We start from the raw sequence: 23424 nt of genomic DNA, 5'->3' as shown, positions 1-23424 counted from the left end.
CAAATGCTGGTAATGACTACATCATTCCTGTAGAGCTGGGGCTTGCAGTGCAAGTAGAACTAAAATAATTGCTTCAATAGTTTCAAATGTTAGGCTTCAAAATAAAATCAAAGGTTTAATTTTGAATGTCCTAGGTTTCAAATGTTCTTAACAGCAGTGAACATTAAAAGGGGGTTTGTTTGCTGTTTTTAACCCACAAGTAGCTAATGTTTCTACTCAGACTTCTTTTCAGCTTTTGAATGCCTTTATTTTGCTTTCCCTGGGAGTGAATATCTCCTTCCCCATTGCTGTGATTTTCAATAGTGCCTTTCTTTCAGTCAGTGTTTCCTTTGAAACCTTCAAGGTATGCTTCCTTAGCACTCACTTTTTCAGCACAAAACAGGATGAAAACTCAAGTGTATTGCAATTGTGGGCCCTGGTGCTCCACTTTCCTCTGGTTAGATGGACCTTTGCCTCTGTGGGGAGAGTAATTGATGTCAGCAGGCTCTGCACAGAAGTAGCAGCCTCAATAGTGGGTCAAATTGTGGGATTGTGGCCCTATTACCACTGGCTCTACATTATCCCTTATTATGTAAGATAACCAATAGTTATATTCTAAAGCCTTTCAGTAGAACTGCAATAGCATAACTTTTCAATTGGATAAAGCTGGGTGATGGGCAATAAATTAAATTAGAATCAAGATGAGACCATCAAGCCTTTCCACTTCAACTTGGATTGCTTTGTTACTGTCTGAAAGGAGAAAGCCTTTTGAGTTCACATAGCTGCCTCAACTCTTTAACATATAGATAGTAAAATGCCATTAGTGCCAGGCTTCCAGAGCCTTTGAGTCTTTCAGCAGTGACAAGAGGTTCATATCATGGCATGCTACATCCCAGTTAGGTAGTGGGTAAAAGCTTCAATTGGGATTACAATAAAATGAGATTACTCAGAGGAAGTGCAGCACATCAAATTGAATTGAACTGCCAGAGCTGAAAGGCATCCTCCTCATACATTCAGCTAATTTTTTCTGCCAGCTGGTTATTTCTCTATTAACCAAATAGTTGACACTCATGTACTTATCTCAGGCTTTAAAGTGTGGGAGATACTGGGATAACCAATCAGCTGAAAAATGCTTTTAATTCTGGTGGGTCCTGAAGTGTTTTAGTGACCATGAGAAGGTCACAAAGGGCAATAACAATGACTTGATCTGCATTTCAGAGGCAGCACCTTGAGAGTGGGACGTGGCACTTTGCAGGCTGTGCTGCACCAGTGCAGTGCACTGAGGATTGCCTGGGCTGGGGTTTGACTGGCTGGGTGCAGGATTTAACTCTTAGAGTCACCTGCCTAGTGCAGTAAGGTCCTCAGAGCAGGATTCATCTGCCTGGTGTTTGTCAAAGTCAGACATTTCACTCCTGCCAGTTACCCAGAGCTTCTTGTGGAGGCTCTAGAGGGAAATCCAGCCCCTGGAGGACAGGGATCTCATCCTCAGAGGTGTGAGGAGAGGGGACACAGGGTGAGTTGAGCTCTGGAGGGGCCTGTTCCTCCCCATGGCTGCTGATGGGTGATCAGGACTGGCTTATTTATCTAAATGTTAGAAACACGGATTTAAGAAGGATAAATCTTCATCCTTGTGATCATAAATGGGCTCTGAGTTTGCAATCTGAGGCCAGGACAGTGACTCCAGCCTTGTGCTCTTACCTGTGTGGTAAGAGATCTCTCACCAGGCTGTTTACAAGCTTCCCTGCATTAACCCCTGTGGATTAGCTGGTAGAATCCCATTGTTCTCTCACTAAGTACAGTGGACTGTGAGCAGAGGAAGACTGAAATACATGGTAAACCCTCTTACAGTTTTCTTTTCAAATCATGGCAGTGTCACAAAATACTCCTGCATTTTGTCCTGTTGGGATTTTAGCTGATAGGTAAAGACTGCCAGGGATAATTCTGCAATTTTAGTAATGGTTGCCCAGCAATGAGAGGCACTTGTGCTGCACAGGGCTTTGGATTACTTGGCATTAACCTGAGCTGACTTTTAGCCTGTAGTGATAACCTTCAAAATATATAGGGGAGAAATAGCTTTTATAGCATGTTTTTCTGCAATTTTTAAAATTGTTCTTGTCTGGAAAGTTTAATCTTTAATGACCTAGAGATGACTCATAAATCATCTTTTATGTATATATTTATAGGTTCTGCAAACATTTTTATCCATGGCTCAGAGCAGCATAATTCCCTGACTTCTGAAATACATTTCCTGAGGAAGCAAAATCAAGTTCTGAATGCAATGCTAGCAAAAGGATCTAGAGGTAAAAATGTAAACTGTTCTTTACAGGAGTAGCCTGCAACCCATGACAGATCAGAAAACAGGAAAATATTCACAGTCCACTCATTAAATTGACTTAGCCATTCTTTGCACCCCTGAAATTCCATGCTCAACCATAAACATTCAAGCTGGGATTAGCAATAATGGAATAGCAGCTGGATAGTCTCTGAAAAAGCTGATTTAGTTAAAAATCATGGCCTTAGTGCATTGTGGGCGTTGCAGATACCTTGTGTTTTTTCTTGTTTCAGATAAACAAAAGGAAAATGAAAAGTTAAGAGAATCTCTTTCTAAGAAGAATGCAGTCATTGAGCATCTTCATGAGGACCATGAATGCATGAAGAAGGAAAACGAAAAGTTGCAAAAACAAATTTGCCAAAAGGAAGATGAAATCAGATACCTGACATGTCAAATTTACAGCAGTCGCAATGAACTGAACAGGTATTGATTGGGTCCACATTTAAAAATTCATCTAGAGAAGAAGTTGTCAGTGTGACAGGCATCTGTTTAGCCATAGCCATTAATATTAATGAGGGGCATGGATATGTTCAAAAGGCAAGGGAAGAATTATGGAGGGAAAGAGGAATGGATTTTAGATTTTGAAAAAAAGATCAGAATTTTACTCAGCTGTTTATTGGGACTTCACAGGTTGCAAACAGAAATTAATGTAAAACAGCATCAGATCTCTGAGAATGAGAAGCTGCTGCAGTCGCTGCGGACTGAGATCAAGGTGTATGAGAAGCTGGAAGAAGCAAGAAGGAAGGGGACAGGTACAAATGCACAGTTGGCTCTGTGCCCTCTGCCCTTGCACCTCCTCCCTCTGAACATGCTCTTGTCAAAGGCCAGGAGGGCTGGGTCACTGTTCCTTTGCTCCTGCTTGTGTCTGCTCTGCAAAGAGAGATGACAACCTCCTGCTCAGATGCTTTCCCCTGGGGTGCCTGCAAGCCTTAGGTGTGTCAGATGTTGACCACACACCCCCAAGTTTCCTTTATCTTTTTAGCTAAGCTAAAAACCAGAATTGAAGACTTAGTGGCTCAGGCTGGATGAGTTTCCTGGGGATCTTAGATATTTACTTGTCTTCTAAAATCCTGCTGCTGCATCCTTGCAGGTCCTGCTTACCCAGGTAGCTTCTGCTTTCTCTTGGCTGAGGGTGGGGGGAGAGGCTTCTCCCTGGGGCTGGCAGAAGTGCTGGCACTGCTTTCTGAATTAGGTGTTTAATAATTTCATGTCCACTTTGCTGTCACTGAAAGTTAGAGGAGGGCTGGAGCTCACCTGAGTTCTCCCTCCCCCTTGGAAGCTGTGCCACCGTGTAGCTGTTGGTGTGCTGAGGCAAAGAGTGGGATGCTTTCACTGCTGAAAAGCCCTTACCACATCCAGCAAATTTCCCCCTGGAAGTTCTTAAAAGTTGATTTTTTTTCTCCCTGCTGCTCTGTGTTATGCCCTGCAGCCACTGGTTTTGCTGCCTGGCTGCAGCAGAAGAGCCCTGTAGGGACAAGGCTTTGAGGCAGAGCTCAGGGGTGCAAGGGATTCTCCTTGCAGAGTTCCTGATGTCATTAGAGAGTGGCAGCACCCTCCTCATGCAGCTGAGCCCCTTCCCACTGTCTGGAGAACCCCCTGAACAGCTGGATTTCAGCAGGAAAGAATGCATGGAGTTGTTTGTGTACTGATCTCTTTCTGTGAGAAAGCAAACACAGCCCTTGCTTTTCTCAGGTTCAGATTTGTTCCTCTGGTTGCCAGGTGATTACTGTTTTCTTTTTCTTTTGGTGTATAAAATTAAACTCCCAGTTCTACTCCATCCCTCCTCCACACTCTGGTGTTCCCCATTCCTTTTCCTTTCCCCAGAGTGTGCATTACTGCACTTCACATTTTGTAAATCCTCTTCATTCTCCTTTTATCTAATTTTTTAGCTTTTGCCATGAGACACAGTAGCTTTTATGGACAAAGTAAAAAAAAATGTTAAACCCTTTAAATCTTTCAAGAGTAGAAGCAATTAAGACATGCTTTTTTTGTCAAACCATTATCTTAATGCTGTTTGTAGTTAATTCTTAATACTGAGGATAGCACTGACTATAACTTACTTGCTGAGTGTTCTGGTGGGTAATACTATTTTAATTGTTAGAGCTGTTTGAGTGTTTCTTTTGAAATTGTCTCAGATCCCAGATGTGATGCCTCAGAAGAATTCCAGAAAGATCAGAAGAATCCACTGGATTTACATGAGCTGCTGGCTGAAATCCAGAGCCTGCGAGTGCAGCTGGAGAGGAGCATAGACACCAACAAGTCTCTGCATGAAAAATTAGAGGAACAGCTTTCCAAAGGGAAGAGAGAGGAAATGGGCCCAGTGTCAGCTGTTAATATCAACTGTGTGTTGAAGCCAGGCTCTCAGCCCTGTGCAGGACTGGATGGTACTGTGCTCTGTGTGCTTTTGGCTACTGCACAACCTGTGCCTCTTACAGCCTTAAACACCAGCAGCTCTCCTCAAATCCCTCTGCTGTTAGAGCAGGGTGTGAAGTGCACCCTGCACTGTCCTGGAGCTGCTGGTGCTTCCTTTGCATCCCAGCAAAGCAGAGTCTCTGGGCTGGGAGGATGCCTGCAGTAAATTGCCATAAATTCTGCTTACCTGGGGGGTTCTTTTTCCACTGCTGAGCTCTATAGTGTTTGCTAAGGGTGAGTGTGTATTACTCAGGAATGATCAATAAGTGCACTAAATGGGCTCTGGATAAATCAGTTGTCCCCTCTTTGCCCTTGAGGAATGTTTTACCTTTATTTCAATCATTGTTAAGTGATGCTGTTTTAGCAAATAAAGGGAAGTGTAATGTTTACACCCAGGGTTAGGTTATTGTTCCAGTATTGATGTTCATGGGATACAGAGGGCACGAGAATCTTCCTCCTTAAAGTGCTCTGCACAATAAAAGCTTTCCATACATCCAGATAAAACCACATGGGCCAGAAAGATTCCTTGCAATGTCAGCAGCTGACTTTTTTTAGATGTGCTTTTCTCCTAGGTGCTTAGGGAATGTGGAAGTTCTGAAGGAGGAATATAGAGACAATCTTTAGTCTGGTACAGCTGAAAAAAGTGTCCTACTGCCTGTAGAGTTGATGGGAAGGTTATGTTTGTTAATGAAATATGTTAATCAGGATGTATTTTAGATTTTTTACCTCTGGTTTGATTTTGGGAGATACCTGGAATTTAGATAGATGCTCAGGTATAAAAGTAGATAAATACTGGAAGATCCATGGCATGACACTAGAAAAATCAGCTGGTTTCCCCTGCTTCCAGAGTCCAAGTGTAGCATCAGCAATAAAAGAACTGAAGAGCTGGGAGGGGTTTTTAAAATCTAATAATACAGCTTTCCTTCTCCCTTTTTACCTGTAGAAAATCTCTGCAACTGCCCTGCTGCCAGGAGAAACATTGGTGAGCAGAACAGATGCTGCATTTCAGCAGAGAACCCAGGTACACCCAGCCCTGATCAACAGCAGTCGAGTACAAATTAAATTTTTTTTTTTGTATGAGGATAAAAACCTGTAGGAGCACTGGGGGGTAGGACAGTCAGGATGGATGGAGATCAGAGATCTCTGGAGCCAGGTCTGGAATTTGGGGTTTATTGCAAAGGGCCTGGGGGCAGGGCCCTGCTGGGAGCTGCCAGGCACAGCTCAGAGCAGGCCTGAGAGAAGAGAGGGGGACAGAGGATGAGAGGGTGAGAGAGCAAAAGGGTAAGAGAGTAAAAGGAGAAGAGCTCAAAAGCGTAAGAGAGCGAGGTTCCCATTACAATACCATAAATCTTCTTCTGTGTTGAATATTCTAATTCTCACTAACCAATCTCATACAAGATACAAATCCTACAGCATTTACATGCAGCCTATAAGAATCATTCCATTACCATCCTGTGTTACATTTTAAACCCTACAAACTCCTCTTTGGGCCCCTTCTGCCAAGCTGGCAGGGTCTGCTCTGACCCTTGGGCCTGTCTGCAAGCAGAGGGTGTTGTTCCATCACAAGGGGATCACCTTCAGCCGGCCACACCATTGTTTTCCAGTTGTTCAGTAACTGAGGGATCTCAAAGCTTGCTTTCATTTCAATCTCACTTAGAGTTTCCATATTCTCAAAATCTTTTGCCAGACAATCATGTTTATAAGGCTTTCCTGTTTCATCTTCCCCAACAAAAACCACCCTGATTTTTCTGTGCCAGGTGCTCAGGCAGCCCCTCAGGGTGATGTGGACAGTGCCTCAGTGTGCAGCAGCAGCAGCAGCTCTGGCTCCAGCAGGACGTGCACCCCACGCCTGGTGCCCGGCCATCGCATGTGGGCCGACAGGAGCGGCCGGCACGTGCTGGGCCTCATCGAGGACTACGAGGCCCTGAGGAAGCACATCTCAGAGGGACAGCAGGTGCTGGCACACATGGAGATGGCTCTCAGAGAGCTCACTGGCACCAAGCTGCAGGAGCCTGCAGTGAAGGTGAGCGTGGGTTTCTCTGCGTTTGGATTGAAGGCGCTTGAGGTGATAGTTCATGTTCGGTCTCAGGTGTTTATTATCTCTTATCAGTGAAACAGTCTCACTGCTGTGAGTTCTGCAGCTTTTCATTAGAAGGCACAAAATGGCTAATCATCTCTTGTTACAAGGGCTTTTAAGACTAAACTGACACCTGGATTATTTTCCCTTTTAACCCAATAACTGATCCCACAGAGCCCCCAGTGCAGACTTTCCTGCCTAATTACAAAATGCCACCCAAACCCATGAAGAAGAAGAAAAAAGAAACCCAGGACAACACCCTGTGCCCTCCATCTTGCTTCCACCCACAACACACTAAAAATCCCAAAACCTAAATTTCTCACCAAGTGATGCACCTACACTACTCTCTATAATCTATTTCACACTTTTGTGGATTCTAGTTTATCTTGAAGTCTAGGAAACTTTCTCCATGAATGAGGGTCAAAGTCAGTGCTCCTCTGGGGGTCAGGGCATCCCAGAGCAGACAGGGAAATATTCCCAGTGCCCTGGGTTTGCACAGGTGAGCACTGAAATCCTCTAAAGGAGGGTGGATTTTACCCAGAGGCTCAAAGTGGTGCAAAGGGAAGAACTGACTGAATAACTCAGGATGCCTCAAGCTTGGCACAGTCATTGTCTAGATGGACTCAGTGGGATTCTGAGGTAGTTAATTCAAGGCCTTTAAGCAATCTCACTTTCAGTTTTGGCTTTAAATGGTTTGGTTTTGCTAGGGAAATTGGTGTTGTGCTGGAAATGACAGAAAAGCCAAACAAAAACAGCAGCAGAAAACCCCAGGTAAAAATCTAAAATGCTGTAGAGAGGGTTTAAACTAGGGGTGTGTAAAAGTAACCTAGGAATAAAAATAATTAGGATTTTCATATAATGAAGGCTTGAGATAAACCCAGGAAATATAAGACAATTAAAAGAAATGTGATACAGAGCTGATAAAGTTCTCCCCTTAGTTAAATTCAGCCTTTTAGTGACATCAGATTGTAACTGTATATTAAAGATTGATGTATGCTGATGAGGCTTGTTTCATATTACATTCATATTTCAGGGAAGATTTTTGAATATTTTTCCACTTCCTGGTTATCAGTTGAACATTTAACAATATCATAAACTAGTCCAAAAACTTGAATATTTCATTAATGATCAAATACTGTCTTCTAGGACTCAGAGTATCATCCTTTCTTCATTCTCTGACAGTGTGAACACTCATGATGCTCTTGCTGCATCTTAAGGATATTTAACCAGTAAAATGTCTATTTTGTCTTGAATAACCTCAGTCCTTTTTGTCTAGAATAGGAGAACCTAGTTAGTGTTTACTTCTGCTACTTTTCTCTTATGTAATATTAATTTTTGGACACAGTTAATGATGGCATGTTTGGGGTGGTTTGAAAAAGACACATTTGCCTACAAGCTTCAATTAAAGGGAAGGAACAATCTGTGCACATCTGTGGCATCTAATAAAGAGCTAAGAAACTCAAACCCCAGCAGGAAGGGCCTGGATCAGGCATGGAAAACAGCAGCCAGTGGTAAAAATAATGAACCACTGGCATGGAGGGTGCTCAGAGACACTGACTGGAGGCAATTTTGAGGATGGATTTTGCCAATGTTTAAAAAATTCCAGGTAATGCTTTCCTGCCTTGGAGAGGGAAAGGAAACTAAGTGTCTAATGAAGGTCCTTTTCACCCCTGTGATTTGATGATAATATAAATGCTGTAAAAAGCATGCTTACTGCTCTTCAGAAAACAGAAGGTCTTAACTGCAGGGATAAATTCGTGCTACTTATTTTTGCAGTTATAATTAGTGAAGCTGTTGAAGGTGCAGTCTGCAACAATTCTGAAATTCTTTTTGTGATATCACATGTGTGCTCACGCAGTCAAATGATGCCTGAATGACACTTAAGACTCTCTGAAGTATCATATATTTCCCAATGACCTAGTTAACATACTGATAATGACTGAAAAAGTGATCTCTCTAAGTTTTTAACTTGTTTTGTTGGTGTAAAGATAAAAGCAGTAAGTTTCACAATTTGCAGTTTCCTATCAAGCCTAACATCACTGAAGTTTCAGACTACTTAGCAAATGGGATATTTTATGTGACAGGAGGATTCTGGTTTGATAACAATGCTAAATAAATATTCAGATTGTATCCTGCATGGGGCAGGAACTGCAAATGCTTTTTTTTTTTCATTACCCTTCCCCCTTCTGTAGCACCATTGCTTTGGTAATTCATTTGCTCCCCTCACATTCTTTCCCTCCTTTATTTCACATTTATACAATTTCTTTCATTTGGTTTCTCATCTGTCAGCAGAGGAAAACATTTTATGTGTACCCTGATAGTTATTTTAGCATTAAATGGAACAGTTTAAAGGGTCTGCTAAGGAAGAAACATCTATATTGCTTAAATTGATGTCTGTAATCATTGACTTTCAAATAACATGACACAAAATGCAAATGAAGAAAGAAGAGAGTTGCCAAGTGTTACCATGTGGCATAGCAAATCTAGTAAATATAATCTATTGTTAATCATGGTTATTGATTAGGATAAATCCCCTCCCTCCCTGAAATTCTCAGATAATGCATAATTCAGCAGCCTTTGTTAACTAACAGATTAGTTTTTATGGCACACAATGGCTGTGTACATTATCTTAAATATGAAATCACACCAGCTGGATTAAACCCATTAATTAAGATTACATTTTCATAATGGTTTAAGTATAAAATAGAAAATGTCTCTAATCCTGTGATACAGGTACCAGAACAGGCATCCCTGCATGGCTTTTCCACGAGCACTCACACAGTACAGCAGATTTTGGAAGAGGCTGCACGTTCCCTGAAGCTTCTTTGGAGAGTTTCTCTTCCCCTGAAAGCTGCTCATGGTACTGCTCAGGGCATTCAGGTACTGCTGGGCTGGGCTGGGGGTTTGGGGTGGTTTTTTGGACTTTAGGAATGTCTCCAGCAAGATGCAGCAGTTACAGATGTGTCATTTTGGAGAATCATGCCCCCAGTGTCCAGCCGCATGGATTTAAGGCTGAATATGTCCTGGTGATGTTGCATGGCCAGGTGTTCATTTACAGCATCCTTTATAATAAAAATGGAATATCTAATCCTGTTACCAGATCCAGGAAACCCAGGGAGGTGGCAAAAGCTCCACCTCAACAAGAAAAGGTTTGGGCTCCCTGTTATTTGAACCAAATTCAATTTGATTCTGTGTGTATTGGTAAGAAGAGAAACATCAGCAACTTTGATGTAATCTCAGCTGCATTTTCTTTTATGTTCTTGATGCCAAAGTGGTAAAAGAAGAAGCTTTTGTAAAAGTGTGACAAAACCCCAAGACATGTTTTATAACACTTTAACTAAAAAGGATTGCACTATTCAAATGCATAAAAGTAAACTAAATGATGAATGAAATATCTCTGCTGTCAGAATACCACCACTCAGCATTGAAACTGTTTCAAACCCTGGCTTTAAAATAAATCTAAAGTGATTTCACTGAGGTTTTTCTATGTGTTTATTAAGGGAAACAGGATTTTTCTGAAAAAAACCCTCAAACTTAGGGAAAACAAACATTTCTATATAATTTCATAACATTTTTGGTGATATTTTTTAGCATCCTTAAATATATAAAATCCCAAAAGCAGTGGGAGTGAAGTTTGCTGTCTGATACATTCACTCCAGATTTGGGATGCCTTGGCAAGACTGTGTACTTCCATTTTTATCCTCATGTGTGTAATCCATGCAGACAGCTCCTGCTGGCCTGGATTGCAGGGATTGCACATCTCTCACCCCCACAGGGCTTTCAGGATGTGGGGGATGCATCTCCAACTTTCCTGTCACTGATCTCAACCTTGACTTGGATCAGTCACTTCTGCAGGCTGATCTTAATGTGTGTGTGGGGGTCTGAATTCCCAGGATGCTCCTAATTAGAACCTAATAGAATTTTTTCTGCAGTTTCTTATCCAACACCCCCTGATCTTAAGGATGTTAGATTGCTCCTGATGTCTTAAATGCAGAATATGAAAGAATCTATCTCTCTCTCTCTCTCTTGAAGTTTGGGTTCTAAAATACTGGGAGTGTTCAGTGCCTTCTCTGCAGCCCCAGGAGTTGAAGTATATATGATACTTCAGTTCTTCTGCAGAGATAAATAGTGGGAGCAAATTCCAGAAGCTTTATAATTTAACAAGTGGCACAACAAGAAGAAAAAGGTCCAGGTTTAAATCTGCACAAGGACCCAAATCAGTGACACTGGCAGATGTGCCAGGGCTTCTCACAGTCCTGTTTTACAAGTCACTGACCAGAACTTTGTTGGGAGTGGTGGTGAAAACTGAACCTTAATAATAATACTGTCAAATAATTTTGCAATTAAACTGTCCCAGTGCCTTTTAGCCCTGTGATAGAGGCAGCATCAGCCATTAACAGAACACAAGGAGGAAATTGGAATTCTGAACCTGGCACACAGGGCACTGATCCCTTGGCACTGATCCCTTCCTTATCTTTTCTAGTTTAGAACAAAAATAGGCACCAGTTTAACAGACTTCCCTCAGTCTAATAGAAAAAATTACTTGCACTAAATTCCAGCTAAGAATTGGAATTGTATCACAGAATCTCATGTCATGGGGGATGTGAAGGAGGAAGGACAGGACTGGTCCTTCCCTGCTCTGAGTTGTTGGTACTCCAGGGAAGCTTGAGGGTACTTGTCCAAAAGTATTGAGCAATTCCCAATGTAGAAAGTACTTTTAGCCAGTAGTTTAATATCTTACCTTCTTCTCTCAATTTAGGATGAAGGAATGAAAGCAGAAATATTTAGGTTACGTAAGAAACTGTCTGAGCAAGAGAAGAAGTTGCACAGCACAGTGAAACGCCTGCACTCCACAAACCAGCTGAAGGAGAACATGGAGAAGGTCATCATTGACCAGTGTGAGTGTGTGCTTCAATAATGATTCTGGTTTAATAATGATTCTGATTCTGTTTCTGTAGGCTGTGGCTGCCTTTAAAATTGGTGTTTCCCTCGTGTGCCCCAGCTGTGACAGACAGACAGACAGACAGGCTCAGGCTGTGCTGAGCTGATGGAGCCTCATTCCAGTGGCTGGAAGTTGCCCAAAGTACAAAAGGCTGTAGAGAATATCATGGGAAGCTGTTCATGGTTTTACACAAAGCACTGATAATGTGTCAATCCATGCAGCTGCCACTAATTCCTACTTGGGTTGTTCCATTTTGGAGACTTCTGTTTCTATTTTACACCAGCTCTGGACAGAGGCAAAGTTTCTGTTTGCTGTAAACATTTTCAGCCAAAGTTTGTGACATTGTCAAAATTGTGATTTTTGCCTCAGTCTTAATAAATGTGGAATTAGGATTTTACATTTTCTGAGGTACTGCCCTGCAAGGAGCTCTGTGCTCTGCCCCAGACTGAGAAGTGCAGGAGAACAAGCTCAGAATAAGGAAACAAAAGCTTGCTATGAATAATTTTTTTTAAGAAAAATTAGGCCACACTGTGGAATTATATTTTACCCTTAGTGGCCCATGACTAGAAAATGATCTGGAGACATGAAAACAAGTGGGACAAAGGGAGTATTGTAGCTATGTTAAGCCAAGTGTCTGTTTGAAGAGATCCATCTCTGCTGCTTTAGACTTTAATCACTCACCAGAAGAGATCTGAATGGAACTCTGCTCTACCTTCCTGCTACAGCAGTGTGTGTGTTGTGGGAGGAACAGTTCATTTTCTTCTGTAGAAAAATAAAATGAAAAAAAATCCATTCTTGCCTCCTCTGAAGTGGTGGGACTGAATGGCTCATTAGTCCTTGCTGGAGTGGCACTTGTGTTATCAGTAATTAATCTAGGCTGGAAAATTTTCCTCACCATACAAAGTGATAGAAATATCTGTAATATTATATGTTACTCAAGTCAGTTAAATGGAATGTAGAATGATAAATGTTATTTTGCTCCATAGCCTGTAATTTTTATATCTAAGGCCCATATATCTTCTGCCTGCAGATTTTTGTTGTTTCAAGCATTTATGGGCTGGTGTTTGGTCACTTCTTTCAAAATTTCTATATTATATGTGTACAAATTACTGGTATTAAATCATAAATTATGTTTTGTTCAGGTTGTAGAGCCAAATAGCTCAGTTTGGGGTTGTCATGTAAAAATCCAAGCCATTCCATTATGTTTTTCCAAATAATATCCCTGGGGCAGTTTCACTGGTCTGGTTTGTCCAGTTCCAGTGTCATCTCAGTCATTGCAGAGCTAGGCTGGGTATAAATCAACAGATTTTACCCTTATAGTCAAAATGTTATCCCTGAGCCACCCACACTTCACTAAAGCAAACAGTGCCTGTTGCCCTAAATTTGCTCACTTTTTTTCCAGGGCATTCAACCTCCTCTGAGTGAGGTGCTGAGAAACTGAAACCTGCATTTTCTGAAATCTCTGTAATGCAAATCTCTGCTTGGAGAGCAGCAGCTGTGCCAGCAGTGACACAGGCACAGCTTCTAAATTCTTGTCATTGGCTGAATTTAAGAGTTTTGATTTAGAAAAATCTAGTTTGCCAGGTGAAATGGGTTTACTAGCAGAGCTGTTCTGAGCAGTGAGCACTCTGCCACACAAAGAGACCTGGATGTGGTTTTCTCCAAGTTTCATTGATTATGGGAATTATGGACGTTGAGTTGCCTTTGTCTTAAAAGAGCAATTTCAGAAATGTTTCTAATTTGCATCTGTACACAAATTGCTGGCCAAGCCTACAGCAAAACTGAGGGACCACCTGAAGCTGCTGGATTTTATCAGGTGGCTTCCCCTTGGTTTTGAGATTTCTTTCCTTCTCCTTTGGCTAGCAAGAAGGGAAAAGCACTGCAGTGGGTGACCTTGCCTGCCTTCATTCTGCACACATCCTGTTACCTGCCTGCTCCAGTGAGGATATTCAGGTTCCCTCTGTTATGTAGCTGAACATTCCTAAATATATTTAGAGGCAGGGACTGGAACATTCTTGTGGCTCAGAGTCTTCTGTGTGCTCTCTCTGATGAGAGAGCTCATTGCTTATAAACCTCATCTGAACCTCTGAGCATGGAACAAAGCAGTGCCAAATTGCAGTAATCTGCCAGGGGTGTAATTATCTCGTGACAGCTCTACCCTTGGAGTTGTTGGCTTCTTATTGTTGTAATGAAAAATCTTTATTATGGTTAAATTGTTTATTTTTGAGACTGGAATATCAAATTGGTGACTGTGAGTGGTGCATTTCAGCGCTTACAGGACTGACACAGATTGGAGACTCACATCTTTAACCTGACATTTCTAAATACCAGTTTTGTTTGGAAACACCCCCTCCTCCATTCACAGGTCTCCTGCTGGCCCCACAGACACAGACTGGGCTGGATGAATGGAGAAAACCTGGAACCCTTCAGGGCAGGCCACTGCTTTTTGATTTCCCCGTGGCACAGAGAGGTTGCTTTGTCCTTGAGCTGACTCCTTTTGTCATCTGTCCTCTTCTCCCTCTCCTAACTGCCCTCCCCAGCCCAAGGAGGATCCTTAAAGGATCAAACTGGAGTTGAACCATGCACCATTTCCCCTTGAAAGGAACAGAAAATCTTCCTGTATGGCTTGGGTGGAGGGATGAGCAGGAGCTGTGCAGATCTGGGGGGGTCCATGCAGGGCTGAGCTTTGCCTGTTTGACGTGGCAGAAAAACTTCAAGAGCACTTCCAGGATGCTCAGGTTTGAAAAGCAGATTGTGGAGCACAGGGCAGCAGCAGGGAATGACAATCCAGGGGTGGCACAGCTCTGGAGCTGCAGTCCTGAGGGAATCCTCTGCTCAGACGTGATTTCATGTTTGGTCATAAAACAAACACAGGGAATTTACTAAGACTCGCAGTATTCTTTTTAATCTTTTTCATCTCCTCTTTCTCTCCAGTGGTTTTAACACATGATGTCTTGAAGAAGGCTAGAGGAAACCTGGAAGTGAGTAAAAGTTTTGCTTGTATTGGATTCCTTGGTCTCTGCTAGTCAGAAACACACAGTGCTGTGTCAGGAGTATTTTGCAGAATTAGTCTGATTTGCTTTAGGTTTGCTACCTAATCAAGCCTGGGTGACAGCAGTTTAGTGTGATAAATTGCCTGCTGTGTTTGATGGCTGAATTAAGAGTTTTATGAGTGACCACATAAACACCTAAACCCTCTCCTTCCTGATGCTTTCCTCAGATTAATATTCATGTCTGTCATCATCTCCCACAGTTCATTTCCAGGAGAGCACAGCCTGATAACCTGCCTGCTCTAGAGACACCCTTGTTCAAAGCTGGAGCCTGTGTTGGTCACTGCTGGTGCTTTTGTTTTTTACCCACACACCCAACACAGGGGCAGCTTTGGGAGCAGCTCTCTGCTGGTGCAGGGAGTTCAGTCCCTGGGAGTGTTTCAGGAATCCCTGCTCTGGTTTGATTTCTCTTTTTGTGACTTTTCTCCCTGAAGGGTGCAATGCATTCCTTGACTGTGAAATCCCACTCCTCCCCTCTCACCCCTCCATTCTCAATAATTGTACAATTCCCAGCCCCTCCCTACATTTTCCTCTCACCTTTTCCATGCATCCCTTCTCCCTCCTCCCCAGCAGCAGCAGCACCTCCCTCTGCAGCTGCTGGGCTGTTCTCAGCCCTACCTGAGCTACAAAGTGATGACATAAAACAATAAAATACTCCTTCTGCTCACAGAAGTCTTAGCACTTTAATTTGAAGATCTGATGAACACAGGAGCTCCTCTTGGCACATCCTTGTGCCAGCAGGATGGGGTTGGGACAAATTGTGGGCATTGAAGTACTGTATAATAATTATAATTATTGCTTTTTTAACCAGGTCCCACCAGCTGAGAATCAAAAATCACCTTCCTACACCAGCAAAAAAAGGATTCTCTGAAGGAGAAAGTTCTGCTAACAGAGACTGGTTTTGTGAGTGTTGTTTGCTTTGTGCTGCCTTAATATTTATTGATGTAAAAAATGTTTGTTCAGCTCTTTTAATGGAATCAGCCTTTGACCAAAAAAAAAAAAAGGACAAAAAATGACACCTTTTGGTAAATAACTTATTTAACATTTTCTGTAATGTAAAGATGGTTTTTAATATTTATTACCAGAAGCAAGGTACTGCAGGTATTGAGGAAAAATCCAGATTTTTTTAAAGTTGGCACATTTGAAATTTTATATTTGTACTTGCCATGTTGTAAAATTATTTGTTGTTGTAGTCAAACAGGTCCTGAAAGAATCAAGAATGTTATCCACCTTCCACTGTTTCTCTCCTGCTAAAAGAATGTAGGTTAAAAAAAATACTCTGCCAGTTGTCATTGTTTTGTAGCAATGTGAAAAAATGTTAAATATTTTAAAGCATTTTAACCATCTCTGGAAGGTTCTTCTGGAAGCTGCCTGATGCTGGGCTTTTGTTAGGTACTTAGATTGATGGTGTGTCTGAAAATGTTACTTAGAGTCAGACAATTAAAATGAAAAATAATCACAAATGTGTTTGTGTTATTTTGTTTAAAGCCTCAGACTTTGGGCATTACTGACCAAAGCAGCCACATCACATCATTTATTTCCTGAGTGACACAAAGTGAATGGGAAAATAGTTCAGTTTAACATTAACAAGACCATAATTTGAAGTGATTTTTGTTACAAAAGCAGAGTTTGTGGTGCAAGCATGACTTCATTGAACTGATTTTGTACAACACACGATGTTTTTTCCTTCTCAAGCTGATGACATCCCCATTGCACAAGGAAATTTGCCCTTGGCATCCAAGCACTGGGACTGGGAGATCTCAAGACAGGATTGGGGCTTTATTGGCCCTTGGATTTTGTAATGGGCTGCCACAAAACTCTGAGTTTGTGCCCTGAGGGTGGGGAGAGCTGGAACTTCACCCACCCCTGAGCTGGGGCTGTTCCCTGCACAGCACATGGGGGGAAAGGACCTGAAATCCCATCCCAATCCCATCCCATTATCCCTTCCCAATCCCATCCCATTATCCCATCCCACCCTGCCATGGCAGGCACCCCCTCCTCTGCCCCAGGGTGCTCCCAGCTCTGCCCAGCCTGGCCTGGGACCCTTCCACAGCCTCCAGGGCCTCCCCACCCTCATGGGGAACAAATGTTTCCTAATATCCAGTGTAAACCTCCTGTCTCTCAGTTTAAAGCCATTCCCCCTTGTCCTGTCACTGGAGGAGTGACAGACAGAAGCCCAGCCTGCAGAGCCCGTGTCCCTGAGTTTTTGGGAATTAATTCCTGGTGTCTGGGACATGCTCTGTGCCCTGCAGAGCCCCTGTCCCTGAGTTTTCCTGGAATGAATTCCTGGTGTCTGGGACATGCTCTGTGCCCTGCAGAGCCCATGTCCCTGAGTTTTCCTGGAATTAATTCCTGCTGTCTGGAACATGCTCTGTGCCCTGCAGAGCCCAGCCTGCAGAGCCTGTGTCCCTGAGTTTTCCTGGAATTAATTCCTGCTGTCTGGGATGGGAGGTGCTCTGTGCCCTAGAGAGCCTCTGTCCCTGAATTTTTGGGAATTAATTCCTGTGCCCTGCAGAGCCCAGCCTGCAGCCTCGTGTCCCTGAATATTCTGGAATTAATAATTCCCGGTGTCTGGGAGGTGCTCTGTGCCTGCAGCCCCTGTGCCCCTGAGTTGTTTGGAATTAGTAATTCCCAGTGTCACATCCCGGAGCGCTCAGCCCGGAGCCAGCAGGGGGAGCCAGCCCCATTCCTCTGGACTCTAGAAAAACGGGAAAAATTAAAAATAAACTCCAAGAATTGGGGAAAACGGGGGGAGGTAAGGGAAGAGCGTGCAGTCAAACTTGTTCTTCAGTCTCTTCACACATTATTGTCCTCACAGCTCACTAAAAACGTCAAGTTAATTTTACTAAGTAGCTAAATTATAGACACTCAGATGTAATCAGAATCCGCTATACATTTCAACTTTCAAAATTAATCATCCTGTGTTTCTGAGTTATCACACCTGAAGGAAGCAGCTGTACAGCTATATATAGCATTCCCCTGACTCTTGGTCTTCTTGCAGCCTTTTATTCCCCCCACGCCATCTGCACTTCAAAATAAATAAATAACCAGGTTAAATGTTTCCCTTTCCTGAGATGATTTGCCACTTACTTCTTAATGGTCTCTGTTGTGCCCTCTCAGAGATCTTCTCCTGACCCCCTTTTTTTTTTTTTTTTTATAGGCTCTAATTGCTGCACCCAGTTCACACCTGGGCAGGTCTCACCACTGAGATTGGTTAAAAAAAAAAAAAGATGCAAGATATCATTACCTCTTTAAAAACAGATGATCCTACAAGATCAAAGTATTTCATCTTAATGAGAAGTGCCTCTTAACCACACACAATTTACTGGGCTGGTTTAAAAATAATTAGAAAAAAAAATCCAGGAAAAAAGCTCACCAGATGGTGGCTGTGGAAGACAAAGCTTACCAAGTGTTAAACTTTGTACCCATTAAACAAAATTAAATTTTCCTTTAAAAATAATTATGCAGGAGAAAAATAAGCAGCATAAGCAAATGGAATTATAGGAGGGGCTCATTTGCTTAGCGAGTTGCTGCCTGTGCTTTCATTCTGTGGGCAAGGTGAATGGAAACATTGCTGAGAGAGTGGTTCAGGGAGGAGCTCAGGGGGGACAGGGGAGGCTGCTCTCCCCACCTGTGACCTTGAACCTCCTGCTCATTCCCAGGCTCACAGGCACTGAGCAGGCTGAGGTCTTCCTCAAAGAGGACGCTGAGGGCCAGTTGAGATCAAGGAAAAAAAAAAGGGGGGGGAAAAAAGTTAATAAAAGAAAGGCAGGGGTTATCCCAGCTCTCTAGGCCCCCTGCAGTATGTGCAGCTGTGCAGTAGCACTGGGAAAATGCAATATTTACTGCCCTGGGGGCAGAGCAGGGCCTGTGCCCACCACTGAACACCCACCTCTGCCAAAGGGAACAAACACAAGCAATACCCAAAGCTCACAGGTCGCTGCTGTATTTAAAATAAATCAATGCAAATGCATTCAGGTGTTTTTAAAAACAAAACCACAGCAGATCTTGTGGTATTTTCATCTCCACCAAAGCTGCCCGTTCATTGGGAGGCTTTGCAGGGTGCTGTGTGCTGGGGTTTGGGGCTTCCTGGGGCTGCTGTGGGATCACAGGGAGAGGGCAGAGCCCTCCCCACCCTCCATATGGAACCACAGAGCAATTTGGGTGAACTTTTCCCATTCCAGCCTGGCCCAAAGAGCCAAGCAGAGCTGAACGTGCCCTCTGGACATTTTGGGTTTATTTTAAACACTCCTGAACCAACAAAAAGCAAATCCTGTCATCACTCCCAAGTTAAATGACAATGTGGGAAGAGAAATATAAAAAAGGAAGTGGCAACACTCTGCAGCTCTATTGATACAAATTCCCGAAGTGCAAAGAGCCCAAACCTGACCCTGGTCCCTCCTTGGAGCCCAGAGGGTCCCAGCACAGGCAGGGCAGGGACTGGGGCAGGGCAGGAACTGCAGGGAGGTCAGGTCTGTGCTGTGGTGACATCCAGCCACTCCAGTGCCAGTGAGACCAAGCTGCTCCTGGTGTTAAACCCCAGGAACCCCTCTCACTGGCCATGCAGGGGGTTTTGCACCTCCAGCCCTGGCTTCTGCTGCTGGCAGAGCGTTTTTGGCCTCTGGATGCTGGGATCAGCCATGGCACACTGAGGATGCCACAGAGCAGGGCATCTCACAGCTGCAACAACCTAGAAAAAAACCTGCTTGAATAGCACAGACCCCCTCCATACACTGCTCCCTTTCCCCCCTTCCCTCCTGAGCTGGGCCTTGGCTCCTTGGAGTGGGAGGAGAAACCTTGGGTGGTTGTGCCACTAGATGGCAAGAGCAGGATGTGCTGGCCAGGGCAGGATTTGCTATCCCAAGCAGGGTGTTCTGGCCAGGGCAGGATTTGCTATCCCAAGCAGGGTGTTCTGGCCAGGGCAGGATGTGCTATCCCAAGCAGGGTGTTCTGGCCAGGGCAGGATGTGCTGGCCCAGCTGTGCCCACAGCTCCGGGGGTGCTGCAGGACCCAGCAGGATCGAGCCCAGCTGGGCTTGAGCTCCTGCCCAGCTCCTGCCTGCAGGGAGCTGAAATAAACCCAAACATCCCTGCTGGATCGGGCTGGGCTCATTAGTGTGAGTGACACAAATAAGATGAGATTTGGAGCCTGAGTTATTACTGAAATTAGGGAAAAAATCCCCAAGCAAGCCTGGTCTCAAGTTGTGCCCTGCATGGATCACAGTGATCCAGGAGCCCTGGGCATTACTGTCAGGGGGAAATTATGAGTGAGTTTAGTGCTTGCTGAAGTTTTGGGGCTGCCTCTCTACATCCCTGGATGCAAATTCCTTCCTCTGACCCTTTTCAATGAGTTTGGCCCCCAGCCTGAACAGGTTTGGCTTGCAGAGGAGCAGAGTCCTGAGGATGCCCCATCCACCAAACCCTTCTGTGCTGCCTTACCCTCCAGGGGGAAGGAAAAGTGGGGATGGACCCCTCACCCTCCAGGGGGAAGGAAAAGCAAACCAACCCCCATCTGCTCCTAAAATACCATTTTCTTCCACCTCAAATTTAGAGCCTGGCCCCACAGCTCAGCTCCCAGGGCTCAGCACAGTGCTGGCTCCTCAGGGATGGGGCAGTGGATGCTCCCTGTCCTGCAGGGGATGATCCAGCCTTGGCAGGGGCACAGAGAAGGAATGTGGACCCTTACTTTGGCACCTTTTGCAGAAAACTCCTCTTGCAGGGAGCAGAGGCCTCATCCTTGTCTTGCAAAGCAGCAGTGGGGGAAGCCAAGGCTGCTCCCGGGCTGGTGACACCTGAGAAACAAGAAAGGTTTTGGTGACCTGTTCCCAGCTTTCTGTCCCACTCCTCACCATCCTCCACACCTAAAATGACCTCCCACACACAAAATCTGCATTTTTATGGCTTCTGTTTCAAGAGAAGTGGCACCAAGTCCAGTGTCACACAGCAGCACAGAGCCACAACACATCCCTGCAAACCCAGCACACTGAAAGCAATAAATAAACCAAATAATCCCTTTTCTTACCTCTCTCCATGGGAAGTCACTCCTCTAATAAGTTCCCAACACCCAACCAAGCCCTCAGAGACCTCCACAGGCAGCTCTGGGCTCCCCCTGTTCTCTAGGAGCTCCAGGACCTGCAGCTGCCCCTGCCTCATCCCCAACCTGCTGCTCCACATTCTCCAGCCCCATCATCCTTATCTTTAATTTCTGAATTGACCCCCTGGAGAAAAATCTCTGCATGCCTATTTTTTATGTGTTTATCTTGTCATTTCTTTAGAAAGATACTTGTTACAAATATATTTTTCCCCTCCTTCCCCCCAGCCCTGTCGGAGGGATCTACTTGGGTAATTTGTTGAACGGGTTGCTGGGCCATGCATTATGCATGAGATGCAATCTTGATTTTTGCACTCCACTGTGTGCATTCAGAAACAGGAACGGCATCGTGCCCACACGCAAAATGAACATTAACAGCTCAAAAAAAAAAAAAAAACCCTCCAAAAAAACAAAACAAAACAAACCCAAAAAACAGAAAATGCCCATATATTTAAAGGAAAATGAAAAAAACATTTTTTCAAGCTGTTCTCACTGGGATTGCTCAGAGCAGTCAAGTTGTTCCCATGTAAGCTCTGCTGGGGAGTAACTGGGCTCAGGGCTGCTGGTGGGACAGCAGTGATGGTGCTGCAGCATCCAGGGATGGGGCTTGGGATCCTGGGCTAATGGAAGGGGTCCCTGCCATGGCAGGGGGTTGAACAAGATGGGCTTTAAGATCCCTTCCACCCCAAATCATTCTGGTGTCACCATCATATTTTCTGGAAAAATCCCTTTGCCAGGATTTCTCTCCTGGGAAGCTGAGAAGCCTCAGAGAAAAATGCAAACAATAATTATCTGATTTGCTTCTCCTGTGTCTGGCTGCTTTGGAATGTGGTAGGTGATTGTTTCATTGGTTGCATGTGAATTGTTTTTACTCATTGGCCAATTACAGGCCAGCTGTGTTGGACTCTCTGAGGAGAGAGCCAGGAGTTTTTCATTAGTATCTTCCTAGCCTTCTGTCTGTATCCTTTCTCTATTCTTTAGTATAGTTTTAGTATATAATTCTTTAATATAATATAATAAATTAGCCTTCTAAGAACATGGAGTCAGATTCATTCCTTCCTCCTCTGTCCAGGGACCCTGAAAATCTCACATTCTGTGACTGTGTGTGAGCCCAAAGGCAGTGGTGGAGCTCAGGTGGAATTCCCTGCTCAGAGGAGGAGGATCACCCTGTCCCTCCCTCCTGCTGTCCCCACAGACACACACACAAACACAGACACTTCCTGCTCCCAGGGACAAATAAATCCTGCCTCAGCCACTCCTGTTCCTGTGCCTTGTGCTGCAACAGCTTTTGGAGCACCCTGGGGCCAAACATTTTGGGTCAAACTCCAAAGGCCACCATTCACTGAAGCTTTTTGTGCCAGGTGTGCCCTTGTTAATTCACCACACCTCCACTCCCCCTTCCCCTGGCAGGGCTGGATGCCTGACTCCTGAGCTGGAAGCAGATGATTTGGGGACATGGTGGTGACACAGCGAGGGGAGAGGCTGCTAAGTTGGTGTCAAACCCTTCAGGTTAAAGACACAAAGCAGAAATACAGACACAAGGAAACAGATGCAGAAGGTTCCCAGCCCATCCACCCCCCACCACCACCACCACTCTGCCCTGCAGAATTTCATGCTTGGAGGCCATGGAGTATTCCAGAGCAACCACACCTGTGGCTCATTTTAAAGCCCATTTAAAACCCAGTGATGTCCTTACCAGCCTCTGCTGGGGCACCTCTGTCATCTGCCTGGGCAGGGGCTCCGCTGTAGCTCCCCAGGGTCACACAGCCAGCTCAGGCCACGCTGCTCCCCTGGACACAGCTTGGAACATCTGCAGGAGAACACAGGACAAGAAACCATCTGATCATGAGCAGTGGAAAGGAATCAGAAAGTGGCCCCTGAGCAGGAATTGAGAAGGGAAAAAAATGTCAGGGAATGAGTAAGAGGGAGAGAGAGAGGACAGGTGGAAAGGAAAAAGGAACAGGATAAAACGGGGACCAAGATATAAAGCCAATTATTTTTGATTCTTTGGCTTAGGGGCTAATTTATTACAGCAGTAAATCATGCTTAGGACAGGTAATACAGCAGCCAGAGCTTGGACATTATTTAGACAGTGTGATCACGGTATTAGCGCTCAGAAAAGTGGAAAAATTTAAATTTTAACTGCCTCCAGGCCACATCTCACCCTTTACAGTCTCCTCTTGGCTCAGTGTGAAGAAATATGGTATTTTCCCAGAGCCAGGGACTCCACGTGGAGCCAGAAGGGTTTCATGGGAGAGCACAGGGCTGGGTCCCATCCCATCCCCATCCCATCCCTCTCACCCTGAGCCTGTGCCTGGCTTTCTGCACCACTTTTTGGGATGTTCACCCTGTGCCCTCCTGGCCCTGGTCGAGGCACAGGGAGGGACCTGAGGGGCAGTGAGGGATGTTGGGAACCCTGAAAAATGATGTTAAGGATGGAAAAACCCCAACCTGCCTCCCTTCCAGTCACTGCAGCAAATTCTCCAGCAGAATTAAGTAACTGCATTATTGAATTTACTGGGAATGCCCCAATGAAGGCAGG

General features: G+C 44.4%; 1 protein-coding gene across 2 annotated transcripts in view; it reads left to right on the top strand.

Annotated features, from left to right (window-relative positions):
- Positions 1–16255, top strand: part of CDK5RAP2 (CDK5 regulatory subunit associated protein 2) — a 71248-nt gene extending 54993 nt beyond the window's left edge. For both annotated transcript variants that reach the window (XM_066562980.1, XM_066562979.1), the window contains exons 30-39: positions 2163–2279; positions 2545–2734; positions 2942–3063; positions 4447–4695; positions 5667–5744; positions 6481–6746; positions 9534–9680; positions 11560–11698; positions 14677–14723; positions 15604–16255. In XM_066562980.1, the coding sequence (XP_066419077.1) occupies positions 2163–2279; positions 2545–2734; positions 2942–3063; positions 4447–4695; positions 5667–5744; positions 6481–6746; positions 9534–9680; positions 11560–11698; positions 14677–14723; positions 15604–15663 (1415 nt within the window). In that variant the 3' untranslated portion in view covers positions 15664–16255. The remainder of the gene's footprint in view (positions 1–2162; positions 2280–2544; positions 2735–2941; positions 3064–4446; positions 4696–5666; positions 5745–6480; positions 6747–9533; positions 9681–11559; positions 11699–14676; positions 14724–15603) is intronic.
- Positions 16256–23424: the final 7169 nt, after the last annotated feature.

The sequence above is a fragment of the Molothrus aeneus genome, chromosome 19 (assembly GCF_037042795.1).
Source record: "Molothrus aeneus isolate 106 chromosome 19, BPBGC_Maene_1.0, whole genome shotgun sequence".
NCBI lineage: Eukaryota > Metazoa > Chordata > Aves > Passeriformes > Icteridae > Molothrus > Molothrus aeneus.
The sequence above is the reverse complement of the archived record's forward strand: the minus strand, read 5'-3'. Positions and strand labels throughout refer to the sequence as shown.